The 12,620-nt window shown below is 56.6% G+C and overlaps 2 protein-coding genes across 4 annotated transcripts; both read right to left on the bottom strand.

The window, feature by feature from the left end:
• Positions 1-933: 933 nt before the first annotated feature.
• SPEF1 (sperm flagellar and cilia associated 1) lies at positions 934-5,532 on the bottom strand. Of its 3 annotated transcripts, XM_022592905.3 has the most exons (8): positions 5,343-5,532; positions 4,138-4,249; positions 3,631-3,787; positions 3,403-3,442; positions 3,170-3,230; positions 2,833-2,956; positions 2,630-2,733; positions 934-2,484 (listed from the first exon to the last, which is right to left on the bottom strand). In XM_022592905.3, the coding sequence occupies exons 1-8, from the start codon at positions 5,449-5,451 to the stop codon at positions 2,163-2,165; spliced, it is 1,029 nt and encodes a 342-aa protein (XP_022448613.1). In that variant the 5' UTR covers positions 5,452-5,532; the 3' UTR covers positions 934-2,162. The 3 variants fall into 3 exon arrangements, with proteins under 3 accessions (XP_022448613.1, XP_089752737.1, XP_022448617.1); XM_089896611.1 differs by lacking the exon at positions 5,343-5,532 and having other exon boundaries at positions 3,631-3,821; positions 4,138-4,235; XM_022592909.3 differs by having other exon boundaries at positions 2,379-2,733.
• Positions 5,533-8,195: 2,663 nt separating this feature from the next.
• Positions 8,196-11,839, bottom strand: CENPB (centromere protein B). Its single transcript, XM_022592900.2, has 2 exons — positions 11,823-11,839; positions 8,196-11,307 (listed from the first exon to the last, which is right to left on the bottom strand). The coding sequence occupies exons 1-2, from the start codon at positions 11,837-11,839 to the stop codon at positions 9,024-9,026; spliced, it is 2,301 nt and encodes a 766-aa protein (XP_022448608.2). The 3' UTR covers positions 8,196-9,023.
• Positions 11,840-12,620: the final 781 nt, after the last annotated feature.

Here is a 12,620-nt window from a genome sequence, read left to right as displayed (position 1 = left end):
AGCAGCAGCGGGGTCTCAGCGCAGAACCAGAGGAGAGAGCCCCGCGCCGCTACCGCTCGCCTCAAGGGCACACCCCCACCTCCTCCCATTGGTCGACCGAAGGGGTGGGGCGAGGGCACTTCGGGCCAATAAGCGGGCCCCAAAGAACCGCCAACGGGCGTTGCGCCTCTGCGTCAACTGCAGGAGCCCCTGCGTCTGCGCCGTGCGAGCCCACGCCCCGGGGCCCGGCAAGTTCTCGCGATGAAGTCAGCCAGGGCGCTCTCCGTGGCCAGGCGGCAGGATACCGTAGAAGCGAGAGAAGGTAGAAGCGCCTTTAATAGGCCCTACGCGTGTCTACTTTCAGCCTGGGGGTTTGCACCTCCTGTCTCCGCCCAACCTCGAAGGGGCGTCCTCTGGGCTCTGTCCCTTGAGCGGCCGTAAGGTGGGGCTCAGAGCTAGGTGAGGCGCCTGAAAGTCGCCTTTCTTCCGAGGCTTCCAAGCCCGTATTGGCAGTCGATACGGGCATCGCTAGGTCCTGTCCAGGAGCGGAGGAACCCTCCATTCTTCCCGCTCTGCGATCCCCGGGTTTCGGCATCTTCCCCTTCCGTCCCATCCCCCTGCCTCGGAGGAAGCGCTCCCGTGAGGAACTGAGACGCGTCCTGGGTGCCCTGCCGGCCCGGATAAGAATCAGAACAAAGAAGGCTCGCGGGGTGAGGGGTGGGAGAACTTGTGCAGGAGCCGCCGGGGACCGCAGCCTCTGCTCTCGATCTCCACGGAGGCGGTCGCAATGGCAGGGGGATGTGCCTAGTTCAGCGCCCCGGGGTGGGATGTGGGCACAGAGTCTGGGAGCAGAAATGTAGCCCTCGGATCTTTAAGGGTTCTAGCCGCTGCTGCGCCTGCAGGTCCTTGAACAACACCCCCTCCCGATTTCGCTGGCTGGAACAGGGTCCCTAACGTACCCGCGGGGAACGGTCCCTTCTTCCAACATAACTAGGAGATGGTATGGGCGGCTTAAGGCCAGCTTCCTTTCAGAAAGAGCGGGGTCACTGCCTTTGGGGAGCCCCCAAGGCTCCTACCCTCCGCTGGATCCCTGTGGCCCCTAACCTATCTTCGGGTCTCTGGTGAACACACTCGGCAAATTAATCTTCATGAGCTATTGTTACTATTGAATCCTCCCCTGTTCCAAAGCGCTCTGTGCTCTGGGACTGTCTCCAGAAGAGCCTCAAACTTTTTAGCATCATTTTGGGTGATAAGTTCACACTCTGAAGTTTGAGATGCTGTCCTCCAGCATGGTCATTGGGAGATTTCTACATTCTGATCCCAGCCCATCCACTCTTGCCAGATGCTTTCTTATTACCCAACCCACCATTCCATGTGCCCCGGTATGCCTCCCCCACAGTTGTATTCACACGTCTATTCTATTCCTCAAGCTCTAAAAGTGGCAGACAGTGCGCCCAGAGTAAGCTATAGATAGATGTATTTTGTTTAGTCCACATGGGGCTTTAAAAAATTATTCTTCCTCTTCCTCCTTCTCTGCTTCTTCTTGTTCCTCTTTTGAAATATCAGAAGATCTAACAACATGGACTCGATTCCAGCCTGGCACCAAAGGCTGATGGCACCAAAGGCCGTGGTATCTTGGTCAGGGTTGAGAGTCAAGCTTGGCCTTGGTCCACAGAACTTGGGGTCAGTCTGTGGGCAGGGTTGGGAGTCATACAGAGGACAGGTTTAGCGGTGAGTCCATAAGCAGGGTTGAGGGTGACTATGTGGCTACATTTGGTGAGAATCTGAAGCCTGGGTTTGTGGTTGGGTTTGGACAGGGTTGGAGGACACTGTGAGGATAGGTTTGGGGGTCAGTCTAAGGCCAGAGTTAGAAGTCAGGCTGTCCTAGCGCACAAGACCTAACCCCTGGTGGTATCATCAACCTACCAAGCAGTGGCCACTTCAGGGCCCAGCTACCCACGAGTTGAGACCCACTCTGGGCCCACAAGGCTCTTTCACTTAAGGGGTGGGGTGTAGCACAAGGGGGACAGGAAATCCCCCTCAGAGAACAGAAGGCAGGCACAGGAAGGAGAGCATACCTTTAATGGGGGCAGCCCAGACATTCTTAACATAACCCCTGTGAGGGGAGGGCAATTGGAACAAACACAGCCCATGTCTTCCCCACTCCTGGCTGAGCTCACTCCTCACCCCTTCAGCTGTTGCACTTTCCAGCCTCCAGTTGGGTCCCAGGTGAGTGCCCAGGAGGGGCAAGGAAGCCCCTCAGGGGTCTGGGGCAGCTTCCCCTTTGGCCCAGGGCACAGAGGACTAGCCTGGATGGAGACGCTGCTGTCATCAGAGCTGGGCGGGGACCGGGTTCTAGGGGTGCGGACCGAGCTGGGGGACCACCCCCCAAGGCCCAGCACAGGGAGCACCAAGGCAGAACCCCCTCTGGTGTCAGGCACTGCTTTGAGGTGCATGCCAGGTCTCTGCATGTGGCTTCTAGGTTCTGGAAAGCAGTCCATTCTCCTGACCCGGATGGAGTGGAAGGAGGGGGCTCAGTCACGGGGCTCAGCTTGGAGGGTTCCTGTCCCACCGCCCCCCATGCTCACTCACACCCCAAGAGAGGGGAGGCGCTCTTGTCCCAGGAGGCTCATTGGAGCCGCTGGCTCACCGCTGCTTACGCTCCGCCTGCTGGAGCCGCCGGGAGAGGTCTTCGATGCGCACGTTCTTGAGCTGGAGCAGGTGCTCCAAGCGTCTCACCTTCATCTGCAGGACCTGGGAGGAGCCCCATAGAGGTCAAGCCCTGCGGCCTGCTGCCCCCGCCCTTGTGTTTCCAGGCCCCAATCCCCCAGCGCCTTCCCAGTGCGCCCTCACCTGCACAGTCTCCTGCGAGGCCAACAGCTCCTGCTCCTTTTCAGCAATCTGGAGGACGAAGCTTCGGTCGCCCTGCAGCGCCTGGCTATACCCCAGAGGCCGGGGCACAGGCAGCTGGCCCACCCTGGGGTGAGAAGCAGCTTAGCCCAGGCTTGGATCTTGGGCCCCACCCTCACCCTTCCAGTGTCCCTCGACCAGGCCTTCTCTCCCCCCCACCCTCCCCCACCCATCCCTGACTTCCCTACCTTTCCAGGTGCAACCCTCACCCTCACCTCCTAGCCATGTGCATAGGGAGATTACCAGGCTTGGTGAGGTCAGGAGCTCCCAGTTTCCTTACCTGAGCTGCCCCCCTCCCTGGGGGTCTGGAGCACCTTCCCCTCGGGCCTTCTGGGACAAACCTGAGACAAGGCAAGTGTAGGAGTAATCCTGATGGAGCCCTGTTTTCTTGTCTTCCACCTCTCCACACCCGCACCCCTTCCCCCACAGGAAGGAAGGACAGGAGGAAAGCTCCTCCTGGGAGGGAAGAAAAGTAAAGGCCACTTTACCCACATCTAGTAAAGGCCACTTTACCCACATCTATGTAGTCAGTGCCATCCTGGGGAGCCAGCTCCTGAAAGAACCCCCAGGGTCTGCTGTGAGCTCAGGCTGCCCACCCCCAAAGAGCACCTCCCCCCCCACCCCGCCCGCCAGGCTCCCTTTAGCCAGGCACCCTTCTCCTACACTTATTGCTGAGGCAGAGCTTTCTGCTGCCTGGGAAACTCCCCCAGAGCAGTGCAAGAAACTTGAATGGGGTGGCACCTGTAAGGAGCTGGTGCCCTGCTTCCTGCGCCTCTGCTGCTCCTCCAGGCACTGCCTCAGTGGAATGAGCACCAGCTCCACCACGCCTGGGGCACACTGTGCAATCTTGTGCATCACGTCATCTGGTACAGAGAAGCTCAATTTGTTCAGCACCTTCCTGGGGGGCAGACACAGGGATGGTGGACTGGCTCCTGGGGGGGATGAAGTGAAGGGTTGGGGGATGGAAAGGGGTGCAGCAGTTGCAGCCCTTCAGTGCACAGCCCTGGGGGAATGGAAGGGCACCCAACCAGAACCCAGTGTTTATATGTCTTGAGGGTCCTTGTCACCTCCCCAAAAGAAGAGTCACTTGATTTTGTTACCAGACAGATTCTGTCTGCATTGTCCCTTCCCAGCCAGCCACCAGCCTGGACTGTGGAGACCACAGGAGGTGGAGGGGCTGGGCAGCCCTTCCTGGGATCCCAGTGTAGGGGCTGGAGATCCCACTAGTGTGCCCAGGTATTCTGCTACCTGTTCAGGTGACCCCAGTTGCTCAGCTTCTGCTGGAGAGAGTTAGCAGGAACATAATTGTGCATCTCCACCATCTTGGGGAAGTAAAACTTGATGACCTCTGCGACCAGGACTGAGGGAGAGGGGGTGGGAGCAGACATGGAAGTTGTAGAGATGGGTAAGGAAGAAGGGGGAGGGAGAAAGAATGGGTGGGATGGGAGAATCAGGGTTGCAGAGTGGTGGGGCCAAGTGGATAGGTGAAGATGTGGAAAGGGGTAAGGATGATATGGAGGTGAGGTAAGAAAGCAAGATCAGTGATCAGCCAGAGACAAAAATTCCAGCACACCCCAAAGGAGCTGCACTCCTTTGCCATTAACTCGGGGCATATAAAAACCAAGGTCTCTAGTCCTCTATGAGACTCAAAGAGAACGCCTCAGGAGGCTGGGGCCTCACTCTAGGAATTGACATAAATACACACACACACACAAAATGACACAGAGATGCAGAAACATACACAGACACATACTTCTATCACTGGAGTTCTAAGAGACAGTCACCAACACACACACACAGAAGCACAAAGTGTCACATATGCACCAATATACACACAGAGAGGTGCATACTTCTATTATTAAAATCCCAGGAGACAGTCTTGGACACACACCTACACAATCACAAAGAAACATATGCACACAACATCCGCACTCATACATACAGGACAGAACATGTCAACACACATATGACCAAACACATGCTCAGACTCCCACAAGACAGATGTATAGAATACAGGAATAGGCATGCACACACACAGAAATGTACAAATACATACACAGAACGCATCTTAGTCATTAAAGTCCCAGGAGGGAGTCACAGACTCAGACACACACACACACCACATGCATAAAGGATAGAACATGTATACATAATATGGACACACACATGCCCACATACCCAAGATGCACACTTCTACAACTGAAGTTCTAGGAGATAGACACCCCTCCCACCAACCCACCCCCGCCTCCGCCGCCACAAGCACACAAGCACAAGAGACATGTATGCACACACACCCCGTACACCCGTACATACAGGACAGAGCGCGTAGACACACAAGGACACACAGAACACACCCAGACGCGCACGCGGACACACACACACACACAAACGCTGGAGCTCACACGCCTGTCACACACACACACACACACACACACACACGCTGGAGCGCACACCTCCGTCACTGAAGTCCCGGGAGAGATTTCGCTTGGGCCGGGACAGAGGGATGTTGTCTACCCACAGGTACAGTTGGTGCAGCGCTTCCTCGTCCACGCTGCCCGCCATTGGCGCCCTCAGAAAGGTCAGGCCGTTCCAGCTGTGCAGAGTCCAGGCCCAACCTCACGACCCCTCAAGAGCTTCCTCTATCGCCACTGCCGCCGCCTAGATCCTCCTCTGCCTCTCTAACCCAAAGACTCACTTCCCAGCTGGGAGCGGCCATATTGTTTTCTGAAACCATGGCAACCATACTCGAGTCGCCGGGGGAGCAAGGGCTTCTGGGAGTTGTAGTTTTCCCCCTCCAGCTACCTCCTCTCAGGCCCCAGCTTTGAAAAGGCGGTTTGTCTTGTCCACCTCCCAAGAAATCACCTCTGCCAACTGCTCACCAGACATTGGCCCACTCTGGGAACTGCCAAAGCCAACCAGGCCTCCAGAACCCCTGCATCAGTATCCTCAGGACAAGGAAACTCCTCCAGGGTCCTTTAGCAATCAGTCCCAAGTGAAGTCAGCATCCCAGTGTTTGTCAGCTTTATCTGGTGGTCCATTGTTAATCACCAGCTGCTTCACATCTGGACTGTGTGGTAGGCTGGGTGACAGTGCCTCCTTGCTAGGTCCCTCCTCAAAGCTCTGTGCTCATAGGGCCATCCCCACACCACTGCCCCCCACCCCCCAAGTAGTGTCCCAGTGAGGCATTTTATATGTAACCCAGACTCCCAGGGAGAGCACCAGAGCTCAAGGCCAGTGTCTTGGGCAGGTCATTTATAGTCCTGAACCCTAGTTCCTCCTTCATGAAATGGGGATGGTTCTCACCTACCGTCCCTGAGGAGTAATAGAGAGAATGGGAAGGGTATTTACAGAAGACCTGTATTTGGGGACTGGGGGAACAGGGGTTAGTTATAGGTAAAGGAGCTTCAAGAGCTCCTGTAGACACTTCCACATCCCTCATCTCCAAGAGCTATTCTTCCATGGGTTAGAAACTGAGTCAGGGGCTTCCCTGGTGGCGCAGTGGTTGAGAATCTGCCTGCCAACGCAGGGTACACGGGTTCGAGCCCTGATCTGGGAAGATCCCACATGCCGCGGAGCAACGAGGCCCGTGAGCCACAACTACTGAGCCTGCGCGTCTGGAGCTTGTACTCCGCAACAAGAGAGGCCGCGACAGTGAGAGGCCCGCACACCGCGATGAAGAGTGGCCCCGCTCTCTGCAACTAGAGAAAGCCCTCGCACAGAAACGAAGACCCAACACAGCCAAAAATAAATAAATAAATAAAAAGCTTTTTTTTAAAAAAAGAAACTGAGTCAGTAAGCAATTCCTTTAGGAATATGGTTAGGGTTAGGAATTCCTTAGTAAAGGGGCACTTCTAGAGTCAGCCTGGGGAGAGAGCTTGCTTCTGCCACATACTAGTGGTTTGGCTTTGGGCACATTACTGAACCTTTCTGTTCTGTGTTTCTCATGGTTTTACCTACTTCACAGGGGCTTTGTGAGCATCTAAAGTACTTAGCATAGAGCCTGGCACACAGCAAGAGCCCTATTAATGTCAGTTGGTGTTATCATTAATGAGATGATCTCAGTTCCAGCAAAAGAGGTGTTCTTGTTGGCAGGAGACAAATGGAAGTATTTGCCTTGTTGGTATTTGAGGTGAGGGCCTTGGGTTGGCCAGGGGCACCTGGGGAGAAGGCTACTGCTCCCACATAGTTACTCCAGAGCAGGCCAGGGGGTGGGCTGGGCTTCCTTGTCTCATCCTCCGGGGCTCAGATGGGGACTGGATGGGGGCCGGAAATCCCAACTGCTTTTTTGCTTTCACTTAGTTCTGAAGCCTTCAAGGTCTTGAGGGAATCCCTGAGAGTCAGAGGTACGGAAGGGAAAGTCATTCCACCTTCTTGTTTAAAAAGATGACTTGGATAACTGCCTGCAACACCCCCCACCCCACCCCCACATTCCAGGGTGGAGAGAGGAGGAACTGTGAGGAGGTGGGGGCAGGGAACCACAGGGGTGATGTGCCAGCCTCAGTAGAGGTGGGAAAACCGGTTTGGGGCCCAGAGCTGCTGGCCTGCTCAAGCTCAGGCCCTCCCCTCACTAGAACCACTGGGGCCTGAGGGCCTCAGTGACAAAGGGCCCGGGAGGGGCGAGCTGGCCCTGAAGAGAAAGGTTGGGTAGGATCAGCAGAGGGCCTGTCCTCACCTTTGAATAGGGGCGGGGGGGGGGGCTCCAGAGGGTACCACACAGGAAGTGGCTAACCTCTTGGGGGTGCAATGTGTCCCCAGCAATTTCACCTCCATCCTGACACTGTTCCCAAGGATAGCCACCAGAATTGGAAATGCCAATCACTGAAAGGCCTAGAGGACTCCCTCTTAAGGCACCATACAAGAGATGCCCTGTATGCCCCTACAAACTCCAACCTGGACCACAGGAGCTGCCCCAACACTCCTTTCTTTCTGCCCTCCGACCCCTCTCCTGCAGGGATCTTCTTTAATGGTCCTTGATAAGCCTAGTTCCGAGGTGCCCACAGTTTAATTTGGCCCTCCAGGGACTGTTGGCTCCCTCCCTCCTGTTCCAGCCAACTGACCCAAAAGTTTTAACCCCAAAGCAGTGCAAGGCCCAGCTTGCTCAAACCCACCCCCAGGCAGGTGCATTGAAGACCCCTCCCACCCAAGCCTAGGCAACACTTAGATATACATGTTGCCCCTCACCCTGGTCAGGGCCTGGGCTGTAGCCACTCTCTCAACATTTGTCCCACCAGAGCAAGGACCAAAGGGAACCGGGAAAGAAAGTGTCCCCAAGACAGACGCAAGCCCAGACCATGAAGGATGCACCCTTGGCTGTTAAAATGTCCACTCCCACAAAAGGGGGGTGGACAGATTTATTGAATTCAGACTGGGAAAGGAGCAGCTGGATGGCTGGACTCTGGGCCCAGCCCCAGGACCCCTGCCCAGGATAGGGCCCTGCCAGAGAGGGAGGAGAGGCATGGGGCCTGCAGCTGCCCACAAGGGAAGTGCCCATTACCACTCCTCTGGAGGGCCTCTTGAGAACCTCCAATCTGGAAAGAAAAGCAAGGGCCAAAGTAACATGGACTGGGCCAGAGGAAGGGGTTGGGGAAGTGGGGAAGCAGGCAGAGGCAGGCCCAGGAGCCTGCGGTTAGACTGTGCTTCTCAAGGCGGCCTCGGGGCAGGGATGCGGGGCTGCCAGCCTTGCGGGGTCCTAGGCTGGACTTTTCTCTGGAGCCCTTCCCAGAATGGCTTTGGGGTCCCCCCCACCAAAGACCTGGTGTGGATGGCAGAGGGGAGAGGCACTCTCTGGCCAGGAGCTTCCAGGGTCCATCCCTGGCTGCTACTGTGGCCTAGTCCACTGATGGCACGGTGTGGTAGCACCGGACAGCTCCCCACCCTCCCCACCTGGTCCCCCAAGCCCAGGGGCAAATAGGGAGGAAAGAGGATTCTGAGAAAGAGGCAATAAGCAGGCAGTGAGGCTGACACCAGCCCCAGGCCCTACCGAGGTGACTGGGCCTGTCACAAGACCAGGAGAACATCACTAAAGGATCTGGGGTTCCCCACTCTGGCTCCATCCACAACAGCTGCCCAGAGAGTCCTCTGCCCTGGGCTGGTGCTGCCACATCCGGGTTGGGGGCATGGCTAGGCCCCGTGGCTCAGCTTTGATGTCCAAGACCCCGAACTCCTGCCTGCCTGGCATGGTTCTTCCTGGTCACGTGGACCAAGTCGTGTTCCAAGTGGAGGATGTGGCTTTGCACACGGTCATCAATGGGGAAGGAGGTGAGGTACCTCTTGACCATAGCAAAGTAAGCCATGGCCTCCCCAAAGCTGGGTACAGGCACCTCATCACCATCCTCATCATCATCTTCGTCATCTTCGTCCTCCTCCTCATCTTCCTCTTCTTCCTCACTGTCTGACTCAGAGTCCTCCTCACCTTCCAGGAAGTGGAGGGTAGGGCACTGGACCTCCTCCTGGGCACCATAACCCCCGAAGCTGCCACCAGCCTCCACTACTCCCTGGGCCCAGTCCTCAGCCTCCAAGCCCTCAGAGGAGCTCTCCTCCTCCTCCTCTTCCTCTTCATCACTGTCATCAACATCACCCTCCTCTTCTACCTCCTCTTCTTCCCCCAGCTCCTCTCCTTCCCCCCCTTCCTCCTCTTCCTCGCCATCTTCCTCCTCCTCCTCCTCCCCTTCACCCTCCTCTTCCTCTTCCTCTTCCTCCTCCTCTTCCTCCTCCTCCTCCTCTTCCTCCTCCTCGCTCTTGAGGGCAGTAGTGATGGTAGCATTAGGGCCACCCCCAAAGCCAGCCTCACGAAAGCAGGTGGCTATGTCCGAAGGTTCCACAGCCTGCCAGGCTGCAGCAACGAAGTGCAGGGCCTCCATGAGGCCTAGCTGCAGGCCTGAGCGATCCTGGCCCTCTAGTGCTGCCATGGCCTTGAGCAGCATAGCCTGGCGGTAGTGGCCCTTCACCTGTTGGACCACTCCACGCTCCAGCGGCTGCACGGTGCCTGGCGGGAAGAAGGCCAGCTGCACATGCCTCAGGCCCGAGGTATCCAGGGACTGGGCTGCCAGGCGGCCAGCCAGCAGCAGGACTCGCCGAGATTCTGCAGCCATGCGGGTGTCCAGGGCCTTCAAGTACTTGGCCAGAGCCTGGGTGGTGACACCACCCTTAGAGTTGGCGGTGTAGTCGCAGGGCAGGCCGGCTTGGCCTGCACGGGGCTTAGCGGACTTGCCGGCTACAAGTGGGGGAAGCTTCTCACTGCCATCTGCATTGGCGCACAGCAGGACACTCAGGCGCTGGGTGGCCTTGCGTGCCCGTCCATCACTGCCACACAGCCCCGCGGCCTGGTCCGGCAGGAAGTCGTACCACAGACTGGTCTCAGTGGCACTGAACACGTCCTGGGAGGCGTAGCCCTCGGCCACCGACGGCGGCTGCTCCTCCCGAGCGCGCCAGCCCGTGGTACCCCCACCGCTGCCCTCCGAGGGCACCGTGGGCGGGCTGGCGGGCGCCGCTGGGGGCCTGGGGGCAGCGCTGCGCGACCGGGCGCGGGCCACGCCGCTGCAGGACACCACACCGTGGCGCCGGCGGAAGCGGTCCAGCCAGCCGTTGGAGGCAGTGAAATCGTCCATGCCCAGCTCCTCAGCTATACGCAGAGCCTTCTCCTTGAGGATGATGCCCTTGACCGGCAGGCCAGCGGCGCGGATCTGCTGGAACCAGGCGATAAGCAGCCCCTCGAGCTTGTCGTAAGGAGACAGCTTGTTGGTCTTGCGGCAGGTGGAGGCTACACCGTACTTGCGCTCCGACGCCAGGATGGCGCGCTTGTTCTTCAGGATGGTGCTCAGCGTGGACGGCGGGATGTTGAAGCGCCGCGCGATCTCGCCCTTGCGCAGGTCCGGGTTCTCCTCCACCTCCTGGATGATCCGCGACTTCTCCCGGAACGTCAGCTGCCGCCGCTTGGGGCCCACCCCGGCGCGCCCCCCGCCCCGGGGCCCGGCGCCACCGCCGCCGCCCCGGGGCGGGGGGCCCGGGCCCGCGGCGGGGGGCACCTGGCGGCCTCTCCTGCTCGCCCCGCCCGAGACAAAGCGGCTCGCGGGGCGGCGGGCGGGGCGGCGACCCGGCCGGGCCGGGGGCACCTTCGGGGGCGCCGGCGGGCGCGGCGCCGGGCGGCGGGCCGCAGGCGGCGGGCGCGGGCGAGAGCGGGAGGCGCGGGAGCGGAAGGCAGGAAGTGCCGCGGCGCGGGGAGCTGGGAGCGCGGCGAGCAGGGCGGAGCGGGTAGAGCGGGATCTCGCGGGAAGCGCGGGGACGCCCGGCACCGCCTCCAGCCCTCCGTGCCCACCCTCCTCCCCGCCCCGGACCGACCGCGCGGGGGCGCTTCGGCCTGCTTGAACGGCCAGCGCTCGGGCGTCTGGTGACCCGCCGGCAACGGTGCGGGCCGGGGCGCTGTGCCCGGCCTCCGCGCCGGGTGGGCAGCCATTTGTTGCTTATAAAGAATAACAACTATGTTTTGTCTTTTTTATTTTATTAAGGTAAAAATAACCCACGTTTTTTGAGGAAACTGAAAAGTAAAGGAAACTAAAAAGCACCTTTCACCCCAACACCTGGAGAGATGCGCAGGTCACATTTTGATACATGTACTTCCAGTCTTTTCTCTAGGCGCATGCAGTTTTCTTTAAAAATTTATCGCATAAAACTGGCATCAGACGATATAGACTGTGTATTGGCATCTCCTGCTGTTTTACCTGGCATCAAGTGATGAAAATATTGCCTTACTGATAAAGTACTACCAACAAACTTTTTAATAGTTGCATATTGTTCCAATTATGGTTGAACACTAATCGATGGGGCCTATTGTTACACATTTAGGTTATTTTTATAAGCAACAGTATAGTTTTAAATCTGGTTGATGATGATCCCACAATTCATAGATAAACACTGATAACATCTCAGTGTCTCACTTTCTGTGCTGTTCCATGCATTTAGCCATAAATGTGTTTGCACCTACAGAAATAATGTCATGTATGTACATAAGCATACATACATACAAATCCCTGAAACCTCTTCCTCCACCAAACACATAAACATGACAAATTCTTTAAACAATGAATTGCAGTGTTTTTTTAAAAAAAATCTTAAAGTAGCCTGAGGAGTAGGCAGAGAGGAAGGCTGTGACCCAGAGGGACAGGCTGAGGATCTGGGGCTGGATGAGACTTCAAGAAAATGGGTGTAGACGAAGAATAAAATAGCACCAAAGACAGTGCTGGGGTTCTCCAAGGTTAAGGGCTCAAGAAAGAACTAACAAGAAACACAGGAGGAGCAGCTGAAGCAGTAGGAGGAAATTCAAGCTCATAAGCTGTTCTGGAAGCCAAGGGAAGAAAGTATAACTCACTGCTGTTTCAGTGTGCATTTCCCTTTTCATATGTTTATTGGCCATTTGAAGCCTGAGAATTTTCTAGTCATATCTTTTGCCCTTGTTTCTCTTTTGTTGACTTTTAGGAACTCTTCATATGCTCTGGACATAAAATCTTTAAATATATTATAAATATTTTATCCCAGTCTGCCACTGTCCTTTTACTTAGCCTAGGGAATCTCAGATATGAGAAGTTTTTAATCTTTAAGTAGACAGGTCTGTCAGTTTTTTCCTCTATTGCTTCTGGATTTTGTGTCTTACTTAGAGCTTCTCCCCCTTCCCCTGCCTCAAGACATGAAAAATATCCTTCCAATCACAAGGTCCAGAAGAAAACTTGGGAGATTTT

This window comes from Delphinapterus leucas, chromosome 15, assembly GCF_059928025.1.
Source record: "Delphinapterus leucas isolate spDelLeu-1000000601 "Yukka" chromosome 15, BTC_Dleu_Yukka2, whole genome shotgun sequence".
Lineage (NCBI taxonomy): Eukaryota > Metazoa > Chordata > Mammalia > Artiodactyla > Monodontidae > Delphinapterus > Delphinapterus leucas.
This window is presented reverse-complemented; position numbering and strand designations above follow the sequence as displayed.

What these genes read in the sequence shown, in the direction of transcription:
- SPEF1 (XM_022592905.3), bottom strand. Translation starts at nt 5,451, where the DNA reads ATGGCGGGCAGCGTGGACGAGGAAGCGCTGCACCAACTGTACCTGTGG. An exon ending in CCGGGACTTCAGTGACGGAG is followed by an intron (nt 4,250 to 5,342) that starts GTGTGCGCTCCA and finishes CCTCTCCCTCAG; the next exon opens with TCCTGGTCGCAGAGGTCATC. An exon ending in CAGGCGGAGCGTAAGCAGCG is followed by an intron (nt 2,485 to 2,629) that starts GTGAGCCAGCGG and finishes CATCCGGGTCAG; the next exon opens with GAGAATGGACTGCTTTCCAG.